The 15351-nt window shown below is 31.8% G+C and overlaps 2 protein-coding genes across 3 annotated transcripts in view; both read right to left on the bottom strand.

Moving 5' to 3' along the window:
• LOC132739566 (uncharacterized) overlaps nt 1-15351 on the bottom strand; it is a 39698-nt gene that overhangs the window by 1380 nt on the left and 22967 nt on the right. For both annotated transcript variants that reach the window (XM_060727281.1, XM_060727280.1), the window contains exon 8: nt 143-243. In XM_060727281.1, coding sequence (XP_060583264.1) covers nt 143-243 — 101 coding nt within the window. The remainder of the gene's footprint in view (nt 1-142; nt 244-15351) is intronic.
• LOC132739565 (IgGFc-binding protein-like) lies at nt 4753-7476 on the bottom strand. The gene is made up of 3 exons (XM_060727279.1): nt 7376-7476; nt 5901-5943; nt 4753-5549 (listed from the first exon to the last, which is right to left on the bottom strand). The coding sequence occupies exons 1-3, from the start codon at nt 7406-7408 to the stop codon at nt 4753-4755; spliced, it is 873 nt and encodes a 290-aa protein (XP_060583262.1). The 5' UTR covers nt 7409-7476.

Raw genomic sequence — 15351 nt, 5'->3', positions numbered from 1 at the left:
ACGAATATACATTTAAAGATTGTAAAAATTAAATAGATTTTACATTATAGACAACATTCACCATTCATCAAATTAATCAAATTATGATTTAAAATTGACATTATTCATATTGAAAGAAGACAAAAAGAAAGCAAATATTAACCTGGTTAGATCGGCACAACTGTACTGTGTTACACGTCTCACTGTCTCCTAAATGAGTACAGTCAAAACAAATCGGACCTCTGTGTCCAGGTGCCGGGAAACCTACAGTCAGAAAATTCACCACGTGTAATGTATTCTATATGAAGAACGAACTATAATGATTGATACCCTGATACAAAAAAACAAGGTTGACAAGCTTGTGATTCCAGATAATTTAAAAATTCACAATATATAAAGTTCTTTTTCTTAGAATATGTATTTTTATTTTCATACAAACTAAAGTTAAACTGATCCTGAATGTTATTGAAAATGCCACAAATTTTACAAATAAGAGTTATTTTCAAACATTTATATTAAACAGTATAGTTTACTGTCAAAATATCATTCTGAGTGCCTTTCCTTTGTTGCACAAAGGGAAGAACGTCAATGAAAATGCCAAAAAACACCTTTGTTTTATCATGGCTCACATATGAACAATTTGGTTTTAATATGAAAAAAATTTCCTGATATATTCTTTTAATATTTTTATGCATGTTATGCTATTTTGGTATTTTCAAAATATAAACAGATGAAAAAAAGAATCGTTGTATGTTTGAAATAATATATAAATAACATTTAACAAAACAGGAGATAAATGTGAACAAAAATAAACATAAAATATGAAAATCATATATACATTGACTATATAAATTATAGTAGTTTAAATATACTCGTATTCTATTTCTCATATATATATGCATGTCTCTATTTACAATATACACAAGGCATTTCAAAATACTTTAAAAAAGATTAGACTGGAAAGCAAAGTGTCTTATTAAATTGTTATCCCTAGATATACATGTATTAGATGACTTATATATATATATATATATATATATATATATATATATATATATATATATATATATATATATATATATATATATATATATATATATATATATATATATACATTTAAACTAAATCCAATAACACTAACAGTCAGTAACAAACCCTAGACAGAGTGCTCGATGGTATCCCAGAGCTGTATATATGGATTTATATTCAATCAACACATTGAATAACACATTTTCTTTAATAATTAGTTTCGTGCGCAAAACGCAATCATCACAAGTGTAAATGGTAGTTTCTCATTTAACTATATAGTTATTTTATATTTATTATCAGAGTTATACAGATACGCTTTCGTTCTTTTTAAATATCTTAATAAATGTTTTGTATCCGCAAAAATATATTAAAGTGAAAGCGTCGTCTACGTATGAATTAATGTTATATCTTTACAATAATTCAATCTTTTTTAGTCTGGAATTCTTACATACAAATAATGTTAAACAATAAACAATTCGCAACACATATGATCGTATTTCCTATTGTCATTATATGTTCAGGAAACAAAACTTATAAATCGAACTAATTACATTTCCACATACATGTATATCATATTTCAACATTTGACATTCTAGATAAAATTATTTATCTTCCAAATCATCCCCAAACTCCCAATGGTGTTAAAAAAATTTTCCCGTTAAAAAACTTTTGGGTTAAATCCACCACTTCCATCCCCTAACTTTAAATTTGTGTGAAAGATTTTGTGAATACAAAATTTTTTATCGGGTTTAAAAATAAATTCAAAAAAAGAAAAACTAAGAAACCACAAAAATTTTAAAAAAAAACCAAATTTTTTTTTGGCAATTTAAATTGGGCCAAAAAATTTAAAAAAAAAGGTTTTAAAAAATAAAGCCTTCTTTGGCAGGAAAAGGGGAAAAAAACCTAAAATTTAAACCCCGAAAGTTATAAAAATTTTTTTAAATTTTTTCCTTAAAATTTATAAATAGATGGGGTTTTTAAAAATCTTTTAAAAACCCAATAAACCTTTTAAAAAAAATTCCCAAAAAAGGGCAAATAGCTTTGAATAAAAAAAACATAAAATTGGGGTGTAAAACAGCCCGCCCTTTGTCCCAGAGGGAAACCGTCGGCCCCGTGTGTAGCTTTGGACAAAAAAAACCCTTTTAAAATATATTTAAAAAAAAGGTTAAAAATTCATACCCAAAAGTAAAATACATAATTTGCTCCAAAAAATTTTAAAAATTTTTTAAGGGATCAATATAAATGGAAAACCCCCCCGCAAGGTAACCTTAAAGGAAATCCACAGAGGTAATTTTTAAAATGATGGGACTGAAATATTTTTTTTGTTCTATTTGATGTAGGTGTAAAACCAAGACTCCCTTTTTGGGGAAACCCTTTTAGAAACATTCGCGCACTTCTTTTTTCCCAAAAAAATACTTAAATTAAAATTTTAAAAAAATTTATCCAAAAAAGAAAAGCGTTTAAAAAGCTTTTAAATCAAAAATTTGGCCTTAGAAAAGCATAAAACTACGATTTTTTGATTTTTTTTAAAATATATTTTTCCCTTTTAACTATTTTTTTGGCCCTTTTATTTCCTGTTTAAAAAACGCCCCAGTTCAATTTATTTTTAAAAATTCTAATTTTTTTTTTTTTTGGCTTTTTTTAAACCTTTTTTAAAAAATTTGGAAAAAACCCCTTTAAAGGGGGCCAAAAAGGAAACAGAAAAAGCCTTACGTTTTGGGCTTTTTAAAAAAGGCTTAAAAAACCTTTAAAATGAAAAAACCAACCCAAAGGCCCAACAAACCCCATTTTTAGAAACAATTTTGCAATTTTTGCTGGCTGCTTTTTAAATTTTTTTCGAATGGTTTTAAATTTTTAGATAATTTATTTTCCAACTTTTCTTTTCTGGGGGAAAAACTTAATGGTTTTTTTAAAATGAAAAAAACCCTTTTATTTAAAAAGGTTTTTTTTTTTAAAAACAACTAAACCGGGTTTCCCCAGGTATTCTTTGGGTAAAAATTTTTAAAACTGAAAATTATCAAAAAAATTTAAAAAAGATTTAAAAACATTTTTAAATTTTTTAGTACTTAGTCTAAAAAAGAAAAAGATTTCCCTGCAAACTTTCTTAAATTTTAGAAAAAAGATTTCCCCACTTCATCCAGGCATTTTGAAACGTTGTCGGGAAAAACTTAAAATTGCCATTTCCGTCACATTGAAAACACCCCGTTTTTTTTTTCCCCTTTTGATATAATTTTAGAAATCGTTTCCCCGGCCCAATTTAAAAATTGGTTTAATTTTTTTAAAAAAATTTTGATATCAAAAAAAATTTGAAAATTTTATAAAAATATGGGAAATCAATTCTGGGCCAAAAAATTCAGTTTTCGTCCTTAAAAAAAAACAACAAAAATCTAGTCCTATCATGGCCAAAAGTTGATTAAATTTCCCCCCGCCTTTTTTTTTTAAGAAAATTTTTTCGTTGGGTAATTAAAAGTTACCAAACCCCCCACAAATTTTAAATTTTATTTTTTCAATTTATTAAACACACTTTGTTTCATACCCGGGAAAAACCCAAAAATAAAGAAATTATAACAACCAATGTTTTAAATGTAAACCCCATAATTTTTTCCCTTTGGGTTTTTTCTTTTTAACCCTTCCAAAAAATAAATTTTCACCCCCCAGGTTTGGAAACCCCGTTTTGGTTTTAGTTTAAATTTGGTTTGAGCCCGTTGATACAGTCCCACATCGAGGTATTCCCGCCAGGTAAACTGACGAAAAAAAACAAGAAAATTTAATTTTCAAAAAATTTAACCCAAAGATAGAAAAACACAAATTTTTTTTGTTAAAAACAAAAAAAAAAAGGGAAAATTGGTACTGGGAAAAGGGGAAAATGGGGGCTTTTCCCAAAGTGACGGGGATGGCAAAATCAAAAAGTATTGCGGCAAAGTTACCCAAAAAAAAGGGGGGAAACCCGAGGGGTAACTAAATTTACCGGAATAAAAAAATAATTTTTTTTTTCTGAGTAAATTTTAAATTTACAAAACAAAGTTCAACCCCGACCCCGCAAAAAGGGCTCGAAATTTCTTTTTAAAAAAAATTGGTTCAAAAAGGGGAAATTTTTTTCGGAAAAAAAATATTTAAACTTTTTGCCAATAAAAAATACTTTTAGAAAAACCCAAAGATATGTTTATTTATTAAAATGATTTCATTACATATGCTGATAGCAAATGGGACCCTAACGTTTTTAAATTTTAAAAAGTAATTTTATGGCCCCTCCTGGAGAAAAGATAAATACCGGGTTTTTTAAACAGTGGGTAGTTTAAAGAGGGTATTCCCCTATTGCTTGTTTTCCCATATTGGGGAAAAATTTCCGTATATCACAGCTCCAAAAAACTTCAAATCCTCCAACTGTGATGTGTAAAGTGAGTAATACGCGTTGTATGTAATGTTAACTGAATGAATGTTACGAATATTGATCCAGTTGGTGAAGGAAACATTTACTCTCTTTTGCGTTAAAATACGACATAGAATGTCCATTTTGTATAAAGTCGCCTAACATTATTCTTGTTTATTGTTATAGCTAAAGTATCAGCCTGAGGTATAACCATATTTGAGAAACAAATATAATAAAGAGTGACACATTTGTAAGAATGCCTTGAGGTGTTATCTGACATGTAAGAGGGGGCACCAGCCATATTAATCTCATCATACGCCATTATTGCATGACATTACTAATAGGTTTGGGTTTGCTATGACAAAAACTTTGGGTCAGTTAGCAAACAATATTCTCCTCCATTGATCCTTATTGGACAAATAAACAGCATAATGTTTTGTGCTGTTGTGATACTGTATTTCCGTATTGTTATGTTCAGCAAAAAATCGCAGGACGAAATAAAGACGAGGATATATAGGTGGAATTATAAACTTTGTTGTCCAATATTTTGTTGGGATCATCTGTTCAATAAGGTATTTATAATCTCCTATTCCGGAGGGGACTTGTGCCAAAGCTGATCCTGAGATGACAGCTACTGGTTTAGAAGAAACGACGACGCTTCCACTGATGTCATGATTCGCTTTGAACTGGTAACTTTCGAATTTTTGCAATTGGAATGTTGTGTTAGAACCTTGATAACCATTAAGCATTGTAGATATAGAAACACTTGTTTCGCTTTCAATCCCAACAACTAGAATTTCACTGCTGTATGAACTGTATGGTTTGTATGATAAAGCAACATAATGAGTACCAAGCGCGGTCAATGGTAGAGCAAGGAACCCTTCGTAATAATAGTCGTCGCCAGCGAGGATGCGTACTGATACATTCACATCAGATATGACTTCAATTCCTTTAAATTTTTTTCCTTCTTCAAACTGAACTTGAGTTAAATTTAAAACAAAAATGGTATAATTTGAGACGTTTATGATTTTATCCAAATTTGAAGACGGTGCATTAATCTGGACGTGTGCTTGTACTTGTTCAGTAGGAGTGATGTGTAAGCGTAAATATGAACCAGTGTAAATGCTGTCAAAACCGATGATACCGAACACAAACCTTTTTCCGACAGAAGCTGAAATTTATATATTTTGACATTTATGTGATATCTGTTTTAATTGTGTTACACTATTGTGAATATTTTGAAATTGAAAGGAAGGGCAACTCTGTTTGTCTCTTTTTTCTAGAAATATTAAATCTTAGAATTTGCTCATCAAGGAATCTTGTTTCATCTTCAACTTTCAACATGTTTTATAACTAATTTGATAAAAGAAATAAAAAGACTGGACGTGTTAAATCAATTATTATTTTAGTGCGGTGGGGTATATTTAAATAACCAGATATATTTGTGCAGATTTAAACAATGCATCTTAAATTAAATTTTATGATTAAAATATCTCTTCTTTAGCAAATCAAACCTGCTTACATGCACTGCATTGCTGGCTTGTTGAAGTAGCACATTTAGCGATCTGTAAATGTATCAAAAGGAAATAATCTAAGCTATTGGCTAATATAGTCTGAAAAAGATATGAAGTCAAATTTCTATCGAACTTCTATTGCATTTATAACACAAAAACCATTGATAAATGTTTTTCTTTTTAAAGAATCGAATTACATAAAAACAAACTACAACCAGTGCAACAAAGATATGAAAGAAATTCATAGCAAAATATGTATTCTTAAAGCATCCAACACAATTTTAAGCATTTTCTAGAGACCCCCAATTTCAAAGTGTAGCCTCTCAGTCTGAATGAGCACTAAATGAGGGACTTTTAATCTTGACAATACAATATAAATCAGAGCACGTGACTCCAGGACTTTACGTCATGTGCAAGTCAGTATGGTTATGTAAATAGGTTATGTGCCAAGAGCATACATAGCTTTGGCTTTCTTTCCTGCATTAAATAGTTGACATTATGAAAAATAGAACGTTTCGCCAGAAAAGGCAATGGACACGTAACTGCTTAAAACATGTGCTGACGTTGGAAGTCAATTATTTTGCCGCAATATCATGGAATATATAACGTTTTTAAATGGACATAGTCGTGTTCAAATTACGTCATTGATTTGATAACGTGACTTCCTGTATTATGCAATGTACATGATTCAATATGGGAACCACATTTCACACAGGACATAAATATCTAATCATCGAAAGTAAAAGGTGCTGCCATTGCAATAACGTTTTATTACAATTATTTGATCGTTGAAAGGATATCATGGAATGGTTAAATAAAATACACATAAAAGGAAAAATGAATTTAGCATTTCCATTACCATTATCAAGCACGAATCATAGGCCTACACACAATTAGTAATAATTGCACCATTTGATAAGGTAAAAATAACACATTTGTACAATCTAGCGATTTGATCCAAACATATGTTAAATACATCGATTGCACGTTAAGTTAAAGATATAAAGTTACTTAAAGGCACATTATGCATCAGAAATGAATAAATTCTACATTCTGTAGAAAGTGCAAAAATGATTTTAATGGTATTATAATAATGAAATTAGAACATATGTGATGCTTATCACGTGATGACAATATCGTTGAATATGAAACAATTTGTGATAATAAAGGTAGCAAAATGTAAAAAGGTAATACTATTTGACTTCTTTACAAAAATAACAATTTAATGTTACTGTACTAAATACCAGAGGACAAAAGATGACTCATGTAAAATGGCTAATGGGTAACTTTTTAAAGACTTTAAAAGGACATAAATGGTTTTTGAAAAAAGTAAATGATAAAAAGTTTTTTGGAAGAAAAAAAGAGAAAATATCTAACTTAAGAAAATATGAAAATGAATTTCTCATTTAATTTAAAATTATTTCTAAAGGTTTTGCTAATTAAGGATACAATTAATAGCATATTACAATGTTTAATTACGTACCAATATCAAAAAGAAACAAAGAATCCCTTTCATCTTTTCTGTCCCTCTTTAAGTTGTCTATGGAATAGCTTACACAATTCGACTGTTGATGCCAATAAATGAAATTAAGTCAACAGTTCCTATATTATACGGGTCCTTATCAATGAACTATATTTTGTTTTATTCATAGTATAAACCAATGAACTTCTACGTAGAAAACCGTAGCTCCTCTTTTGTCTAAACCTTATCATTTAAACTAATTTATTTTAACCTTGATATTACTAATTGTAACCTAGTTTTCCATCCCCTTCAACTTATTCAAGAGTAACTTTGGTATGTGGCTGCCTTTACCATATTTGCAGTCCCACATCGTATGCAATATGAGATTTTCATATGGAAAACACAAGATTGGGTATTGGACCCCTTACACCAATAATCGATCTGAAGACTAAGTGTTAATAGAAACATAAAGAATCAAGTATGTGACTAACATTTAATGTCATGAGTATAATTGTTTATGTATTGGCAATTTATTCTATTAACAGGTAAGGCCTTTTCAAAATGTAGCATAATGTAATGATTTATTGGTAATGATCACCATTTTTTTTTTAAATTTGAAAACAGTCTGTGACTTGCTGGAAAACTATAACACAATAAACCAGTAAAATGGGAGAAGCTAAAATCAAACACCAACAACAGATAATGAAACATAGCCACTTATTTGATTAAACTTCCAAATTAATTTCAATCTAGCTTGCTTGGTACATAGCATGGCTTTCTATAATCTTTCTTCCAATCCATTACATAAACATAAAATTTTATCAACAAGCTGATCTGAAATAGCTGATTTTAAGTAACGGTTCGTTTGGTAAACGTTCACAGGGCATTTCAGGGGGAAAATATAGCGATTAAATAAAAAATTGGCATGTTTTGCTTCGAGAAACAATCTATATTCGACTGTAACATAAAGGGGAAAATTACTAGTGTCACGGGTCGTTTATTCCTATTTTATAAAATGGGTGTATTTTAATCAAAGGGCTGCAAGCTCTGTGGTATTTTCTGATCTTTGTAATCTAAATCATACTGTATGTCTGTATGTATTTTTAATCCCCTTCCGCATAGTGGAAAGGGGATTATAGGAAGGCCTCCGTCTGTCAGTCCATTCGTCCGTCTGTCCTTCCGCACTCACAGGAGAGTAATTATGTGGCTAAAGGGACAATAGGTAACTGTTCTTTCTCTTTGATGTCATTCATTCCGTAATGCTTTTATGTGACTTTTTTCTTTTGCGTGGATAAAAAGAACAATAGAGAGAGAACAATAGAGTAGCCACATAATTACTGTCCTGTGAGAACGTCCGTCTGACCGTCCGTAACACTTTCGTGTCCGCTCCATAACGTTTAAACCACTGAATTTTCTTTTAAATAAATTGGCACAAGTAATCACCATAATGAGTCGATGTGCAGAGCGTAATAATTGGGTTGCTACCCTCAAGGTCAAGGTCACACTTAAAGGTGAAATGTTAAAAGCTCTTCATTTTATAATAAAAGTCTACATTTCGTGTCCGCTCCATAACATTTAAACCACAGATTTTTTTTAAAACATAACTTGACACAAGTAACCACCATAATGAGACGATGTGCAGTGCGCAATAATTGGGTTGCTACCCCCAAGGTAAAGGTCACACTTGAAGGTCAAATGTTAAAAACTCTTCATTTCATAATAAAAAGTCTAACTTTTACTTTAAACGACATCTCCTAATAAACCGCTTAGCCAATTTCATCCAAACTTCACAGGAATGTTTCTTTGGTAGTTAACTTTAAAATTTGTTCAAAATATTTAATTCCAAGCAGAACTCTGGTTGCCATGGCAACCGAAAGAAAAATTTTCCTTTTTTGTGTATAGTAAAAACTTAAAAAATCTTCTTTAAAAAAAACCCAAAGAGCTAGAGTTTAGATACAGAACAAGAAATATCTTCTAGTGAGTGTCTAACAAGTTTGTTCAAATTAAAACCCAAGGGTCGAAATTGGCCCCTCCGGGGGGGAGGGTCATTGTTTTCCCTTTATGTATATAGTCAAAACTTAAAAAACCTTCTTATTAAAAACCTTGATTTAAAATTGGCCTTTGTCCAAAGGCCTATATACAGATGAGCGATTTCAAACCCATCATGGCCCTTTTGTTAAGTATAGGTTAGAGTGCATATTGGGTGTTCTTCGTAAATAAGAAAGCTAAAAAGGAGCGGAGCTTGCGAAGCGACTGTAGCTTTCTTATTTACGAAGAACATCCAATATGCACTCTAACCGGCTTAGTGCTCCGCCCAACACACTGCGTGACGTCACACGATAGCCTAAATATGTATAACCATATTTGGAAGAGGTAGCGGTACACATTTTCGGGTCACGTGTTTTGCATAGCTAATTTCCGCATTCAGTGTAGGTAAATCAGACAATATCACGGTGCATATCCATATCGGTACCCTCTTTGCGAAATATTCTCAAACGGTACCCTCTTTGAACATGCACAGGTCATTCTCTGCAAAAACAAACCAGCGATGGATAATAATGCAGTAAAGTTTCATTGTAATAAGGAAAGGAGGTATGACACGTATAAAAGATGTATACCACGGAACACTAGAATGTTTTATTTATGTGCTGAATTGTCATGTGCCCGATTTTCATGTACTGCAACTTCACAATAAGCTACAAAAAGTCGACATGTCTTGCCTCGCCCGTCACCTCGACATATTTTTCGGGCTGAAATGAACCTGTGGCTTGATTATATATGCATCATACATATTTATTATGTTCATATACATGTCATCTACGGACAAATGGCAGTATAGTCTCAAAAATAAATGTAAAATTCATAAAAACATCCTACTTTCAGTTTTGCAGCGACACGGGCTGTAATATTTACATAAAAAGTATGAAATATTACATACATACTTTGTTGGAATAAAGAGAACTTTTTATTTGGAAATTATAAAATGATACTGGTTCCGTAAGTAATAAAACATTTTTTACTGTTATTTTGCCTGTTTTCATTTCAATGAACCTCTTTTTTTAATTATACCTATATGCCGTAGTGACGATATACATGTGCGTGTACGGAAAAAACATGATGCATAAAAATTGATTAGTAGGAGTAAACTTCAAGATCTCTGCACATGCGTATATTTCACTTTAGCGCTCTTCGAAACTTAGCTCCGCCCACTTGCGTTTTATAATATAAAACGTCCAGTTTATATAAAATCTGTTCTATTAAGATTTGAAACCTGAAAATTTGAAAAATCCTCGTCGGTGATTGGCTTAAAAAAATTGGCGAGCACTAAGATAACTTGGTAGAAAAGATCACCATTATGACACCATTGGCAGAGCACAATAATCAAGTCACAACCCTGAAGGTCAGGGTCACACTCAAAGGCCCAATGTAAATATCATCTTCATATTTTTTCATGTCTGGTCTATAACTTATTGACAAATCAAAGGTTTTAAAATTACTTGGCACAAATTATCATCACCATCACACAATCCACACTCATGTGGCCAAGGTTATATGTTCTCCATAACATGTTTACTTTATGGAAGATTTCAAAAAACATGGCACAAATAATCACCATCATGAGACTATGTGCTTATGATACGCATGGCATAATATTAAGGTCGTGGCTGGTAAAAGGTTCACTGCGGAAGGGAATTTAGCTGTCCTTCAGACTGCCTTGTCCTGTATATGTTTATTTTGATATATAATTCATCTTGCAGGGCACCGAGTTGCAGCGAATGCATTTAGATTTTTTGCTATAACAGTTTGAGTTTAATACATACGGAATTTTGCATTGCCAGAGTTTTAAACTTGCATTATTGAAATCATTTATGTACATTTTTATGACAGCCACACTTTATCATTGCATATCGTGGCTGAGAATTTAAGAAAGATTGTTAAAAGCGCTAAAAAGACACTAAAAAACAAAACAATAGCTGCTTTAACTGGGATTGAAACCCCAGACCTCTGACTTCCTAAACGAATGTGTTGTCCCTAGGCCACAGGGAAGTTATAAAGTAAATCTAAAGTAAATCAAATGATTCTAAATTTAGCATTTCCATTATTAATTTCGAAATATTTTGTTCACGGTTAACCTGTTGTTTAACACTGATGTTAATAATTAAAATCTTCTCGCCAAAACAGTCCGACATATATATAATTTTTCACTACTCGACAGTCAGGTTTATATGTGTAATACGTGCTGTTAAAAGTGTTTGCTCAAAACAGCGCTTTGTTTACGTGGATTTAATTATCGGGTTCTTAATTTATAAGACCCTAACTTATGTAAGAAATTGATTATCGATCGTGGACTGCCCTAACTTTGCCCCTGTCCTAGGGTCAACATCCTTACTTTATTTTTCAGAAAGTCTAAAAAACAAATGTTCATTTAGGCGGTCACAATAATCCGAAGCTTTACGAAAATAGCCGAGCAATTTTCATTGATTAAAATGATATTCATCCGCGTAATTTGTGATTGTGCATTGATTGACAATTCCTTTAGCCAAAGCTCCTTTTAAACGTTGAATGCGTTATAATTCGTTGGATACTTGTAACAGAATAAAAATACATGTATTTCTTCCCTTTACATCGCTAGCTTTGAGCTGTTTTGATAACTACTACTTGTTGTTTGGATCGTCCGGAAGATATTGAATGTCAGCATTGTATTTCCTGATCTGCGATCAGAAAATACAAATACTTTTTCTGTGCGACCAGTCGTTTTTACTTTGTATAAAAGAGATTTTAGAGAAAAATTTATATTGGTTATTGATATAATTTCCATTTCATCATAAAAAGGTGTTTTTCGAATAGTTGTCTCTAAGATTGAATTAGTGCTCGCCAATTTTTTTAAGCCAATCACCGACGAGGATTTTTCAAATTTTCAGGTTTCAAATCTTAATAGAACAGATTTTATATAAACTGGACGTTTTATATTATAAAACGCAAGTGGGCGGAGCTAAGTTTCGAAGAGCGCTAAAGTGAAATATACGCATGTGCAGAGATCTTGAAGTTTACTCCTACTAATCAATATTTATGCATCATGTTTTTTCCGTACACGCACATGTATATCGTCACTACGGCATATAGGTATAATTAAAAAAAGAGGTTCATTGAAATGAAAACAGGCAAAATAACAGTAAAAAATGTTTTATTTCTTACGGAACCAGTATCATTTTATAGATTCCAAATAAAAAGTTCACCTTATTCCAACAAAGTATGTATGTAATATTTCTTACTTTTTATGTAAATATTACAGCCCGTGTCGCTGCAAAACCGAAAGTAGGGTGTTTTTATGAATTTTACATTTATTTTTGACAATATACTGCCATTTGTCTGAAGATGACATGTATATGAACCTAATAAATATGTATGATGCATATATAATCAAGCCACAGGTTCATTTCAGCCCGAAAAATATGTCGAGGTGACGGGCGAGGCAAGACATGTCGACTTTTTGTAGCTTATTGTGGAGTTGCAGTACATGGAAATCGGGCACATGGCAATTCAGCACATAAATAAAACATTCTAGTGTTCCGTGGTATACATCTTTTCTACGTGTCATACCTCCTTTCCTTATTACAATGAAACTTTACTGCATTGTTATCCATCGCTGGTTTGTTTTTTGCAGAGAATGACCTGTGCATGTTCAAAGAGGGTACCGTTTGAGAATTATTTCGCAAAGAGGGTACCGATATGGATATGCACCGTGATATTGTCTGATTTACCTAGACAGAATGCGGGAATAAGCTATGCAAAACACGTAACCCGAAAATGTGTACCGCTACCTCTTCCAAATATGGTTATACACATTTAGGCTATCGTGTGACGTCACGCAGTGTGTTGGGCGGAAAAAAATGGGCGGAGCACTAAGCCGGTTAGAGTGCATATTGGATGTTCTTCGTAAATAAGAAAGCTACAGTCGCTTCGCAAGCTCCGCTCCTTTTTAGCTTTCTTATTTACGAAGAACACCCAATATGCACTCTAACCTATACATAAATTGCTTATTCGACCTCTTTTCGGGTCCCGTCTATTGCTGTAATCATATAGGTCATGAGAAGTAAAAGAGTACAAAGATAGTTAACCTAACTTTATCATGTTAATGTTTCGTGTTTTTATCGTTGTTTGTGTGCTAGATACGACGGCAAAATTCATTTTTGTTTGTCTGTAAAGTGGTCCAAATCCAGTAGCATTAAAATGCTGTTTACGATATAAAAATATGTTTAATATACACAAACTGATTTACGGCGGTTTTTTATTTTGTATTCAGAAGCATAAGGTTTGGGAAACGGACAAAAGCCCCCTCGTCCAAAAATGACAAGGCTGACAAACCCTCCCGTGAAAATGACATGGCTGACAAAAGCCATTTTGCAGGGTTGCAATGTATGTTACTTATATTTGATTTATCGCTCAAATGCAACAGTAAAACTGGGACTTTTACAAAAGTTACCGTTTTCAGAGGTTTTATACAAATGCATTTATTGATCATTATGATGTGTATTTACAGTTTAAAATGCAGGTGACCGTTTAATTTTGTAAATGAACGTGTCAACCTTTGGTATGGTGTTTTAATTTATATAAAAACACAGTATGTTGACACTATATAACAATAAGTTTACTTTGACATTCTCGTTGAAACATTTAAACAATATAGAACAACATCTTGTCTCGAAGAATGCCAAACATTTAATATTTGACCTGATATCCTTTTCGGTCTTATCTCGTATGAACGGAAACATACTTTGTCTGACATGGCACATTTTTATACTGATAATTGTGTCAGTTTTCACACTTAATATAAGATCATCTAGGTCATTTCATTTCTGCTATACGTTTGCACAATCAGTAAAGAATTGCAAAGAAATACGTTATGAAAAGATGTGAATTGCACATCTATATATTATCACATAATCAATTATGCACAGTATACTGATGGGATAGGAGCCATCAGACTTTTTTGAAAGTAATATGCATGTAAATAGAGAGATATATTCCATATGTATGTGTTTAGTGCTTTTATTTGCCACTTGTGAACATATTGTTTTTGAAGCGAAGTCGATGATAAAAAAGATCGTTTATTATGTATTTGAATACTGGACTTTCTTCGATATAACATTGAATATCAAGATCTATTTTTTTCATATTGGTAGCCTTAATTTTAGACAAATATCTCACAAATATATAAAGGCCTGAAGACTAGAGCTAACAATAATAAGAGAAAAAAAATCAACTGTAAAAAAATCATGAATGAACGTTCCTTTAATTAATTGATAACATAAATAAATTACACCATGCTTGTTTCGCGAAATCGGGCGGAAGTATATTAGTCTATCCAAATCGACGGAACGCCATTTTAAAAGTTGTGTACATAAATTTGACGTGAGGAAAACATACATGTTTCAGTTCAGCACAACCACGTAACCGTGACGTCGTTTTTCGCATCATTTTCAAGACAAATATCGCTCAATTCGAAAGAGAGAAAATGGCCGTTAGTATTTTATTTCTGCACCATTTTCTGTGGGATATGTGCCAGTCTACGGGGCAAAGTATTAGCTTTCCACGGACTAATGGATCTTCTTTAGTAGATGAGCCGTTTTATCAAACACTTTGTAAAACATTGGAAATTGTTAATATATGAGTGGACTGCAGTTGCAAGCTATTTCATTTCATTGAATTATCTGATTTATGCAATGTTTGAAAAGGTCAGAACTGTTTACATCAACCGGGAATATGGAAGTCAAAAGTCCTATCTTAAAAGATATTATTACAAGTGATGGCGTAAATCTTACCATTTTTTTCAATTGTGAATTATGGCAACTGTTCCAAGCCAACACAGTTGGACTTCAGTTTAAAGCAGTATTCAGGGAATTGGTTGAAATGCCAAGTGACATGACTTCCTTTCTCTTTCCATAGTCATGTTAACCATCTAAACCATTCTTTTTATTTACTATACGATAGCGTAT

This window comes from Ruditapes philippinarum, unplaced genomic scaffold (genome assembly GCF_026571515.1).
Source record: "Ruditapes philippinarum isolate M1 unplaced genomic scaffold, ASM2657151v2 ctg3695_1_1_1_1, whole genome shotgun sequence".
In the NCBI taxonomy this organism is placed as follows: Eukaryota; Metazoa; Mollusca; class Bivalvia; order Venerida; family Veneridae; genus Ruditapes; species Ruditapes philippinarum.
The sequence above is the reverse complement of the archived record's forward strand: the minus strand, read 5'-3'. Positions and strand labels throughout refer to the sequence as shown.

Coding starts and splice junctions, on each gene's coding strand:
- LOC132739565 (XM_060727279.1), bottom strand. CDS start 7,408: ATGAAAGGGATTCTTTGTTTCTTTTTGATATTG. Junction 5,944..7,375: donor TTTGTTTCTTTTTGATATTG/GTACGTAATTAA, acceptor ATACATTTACAG/ATCGCTAAATGTGCTACTTC. Junction 5,550..5,900: donor AAGCCAGCAATGCAGTGCAT/GTAAGCAGGTTT, acceptor TATAAATTTCAG/CTTCTGTCGGAAAAAGGTTT.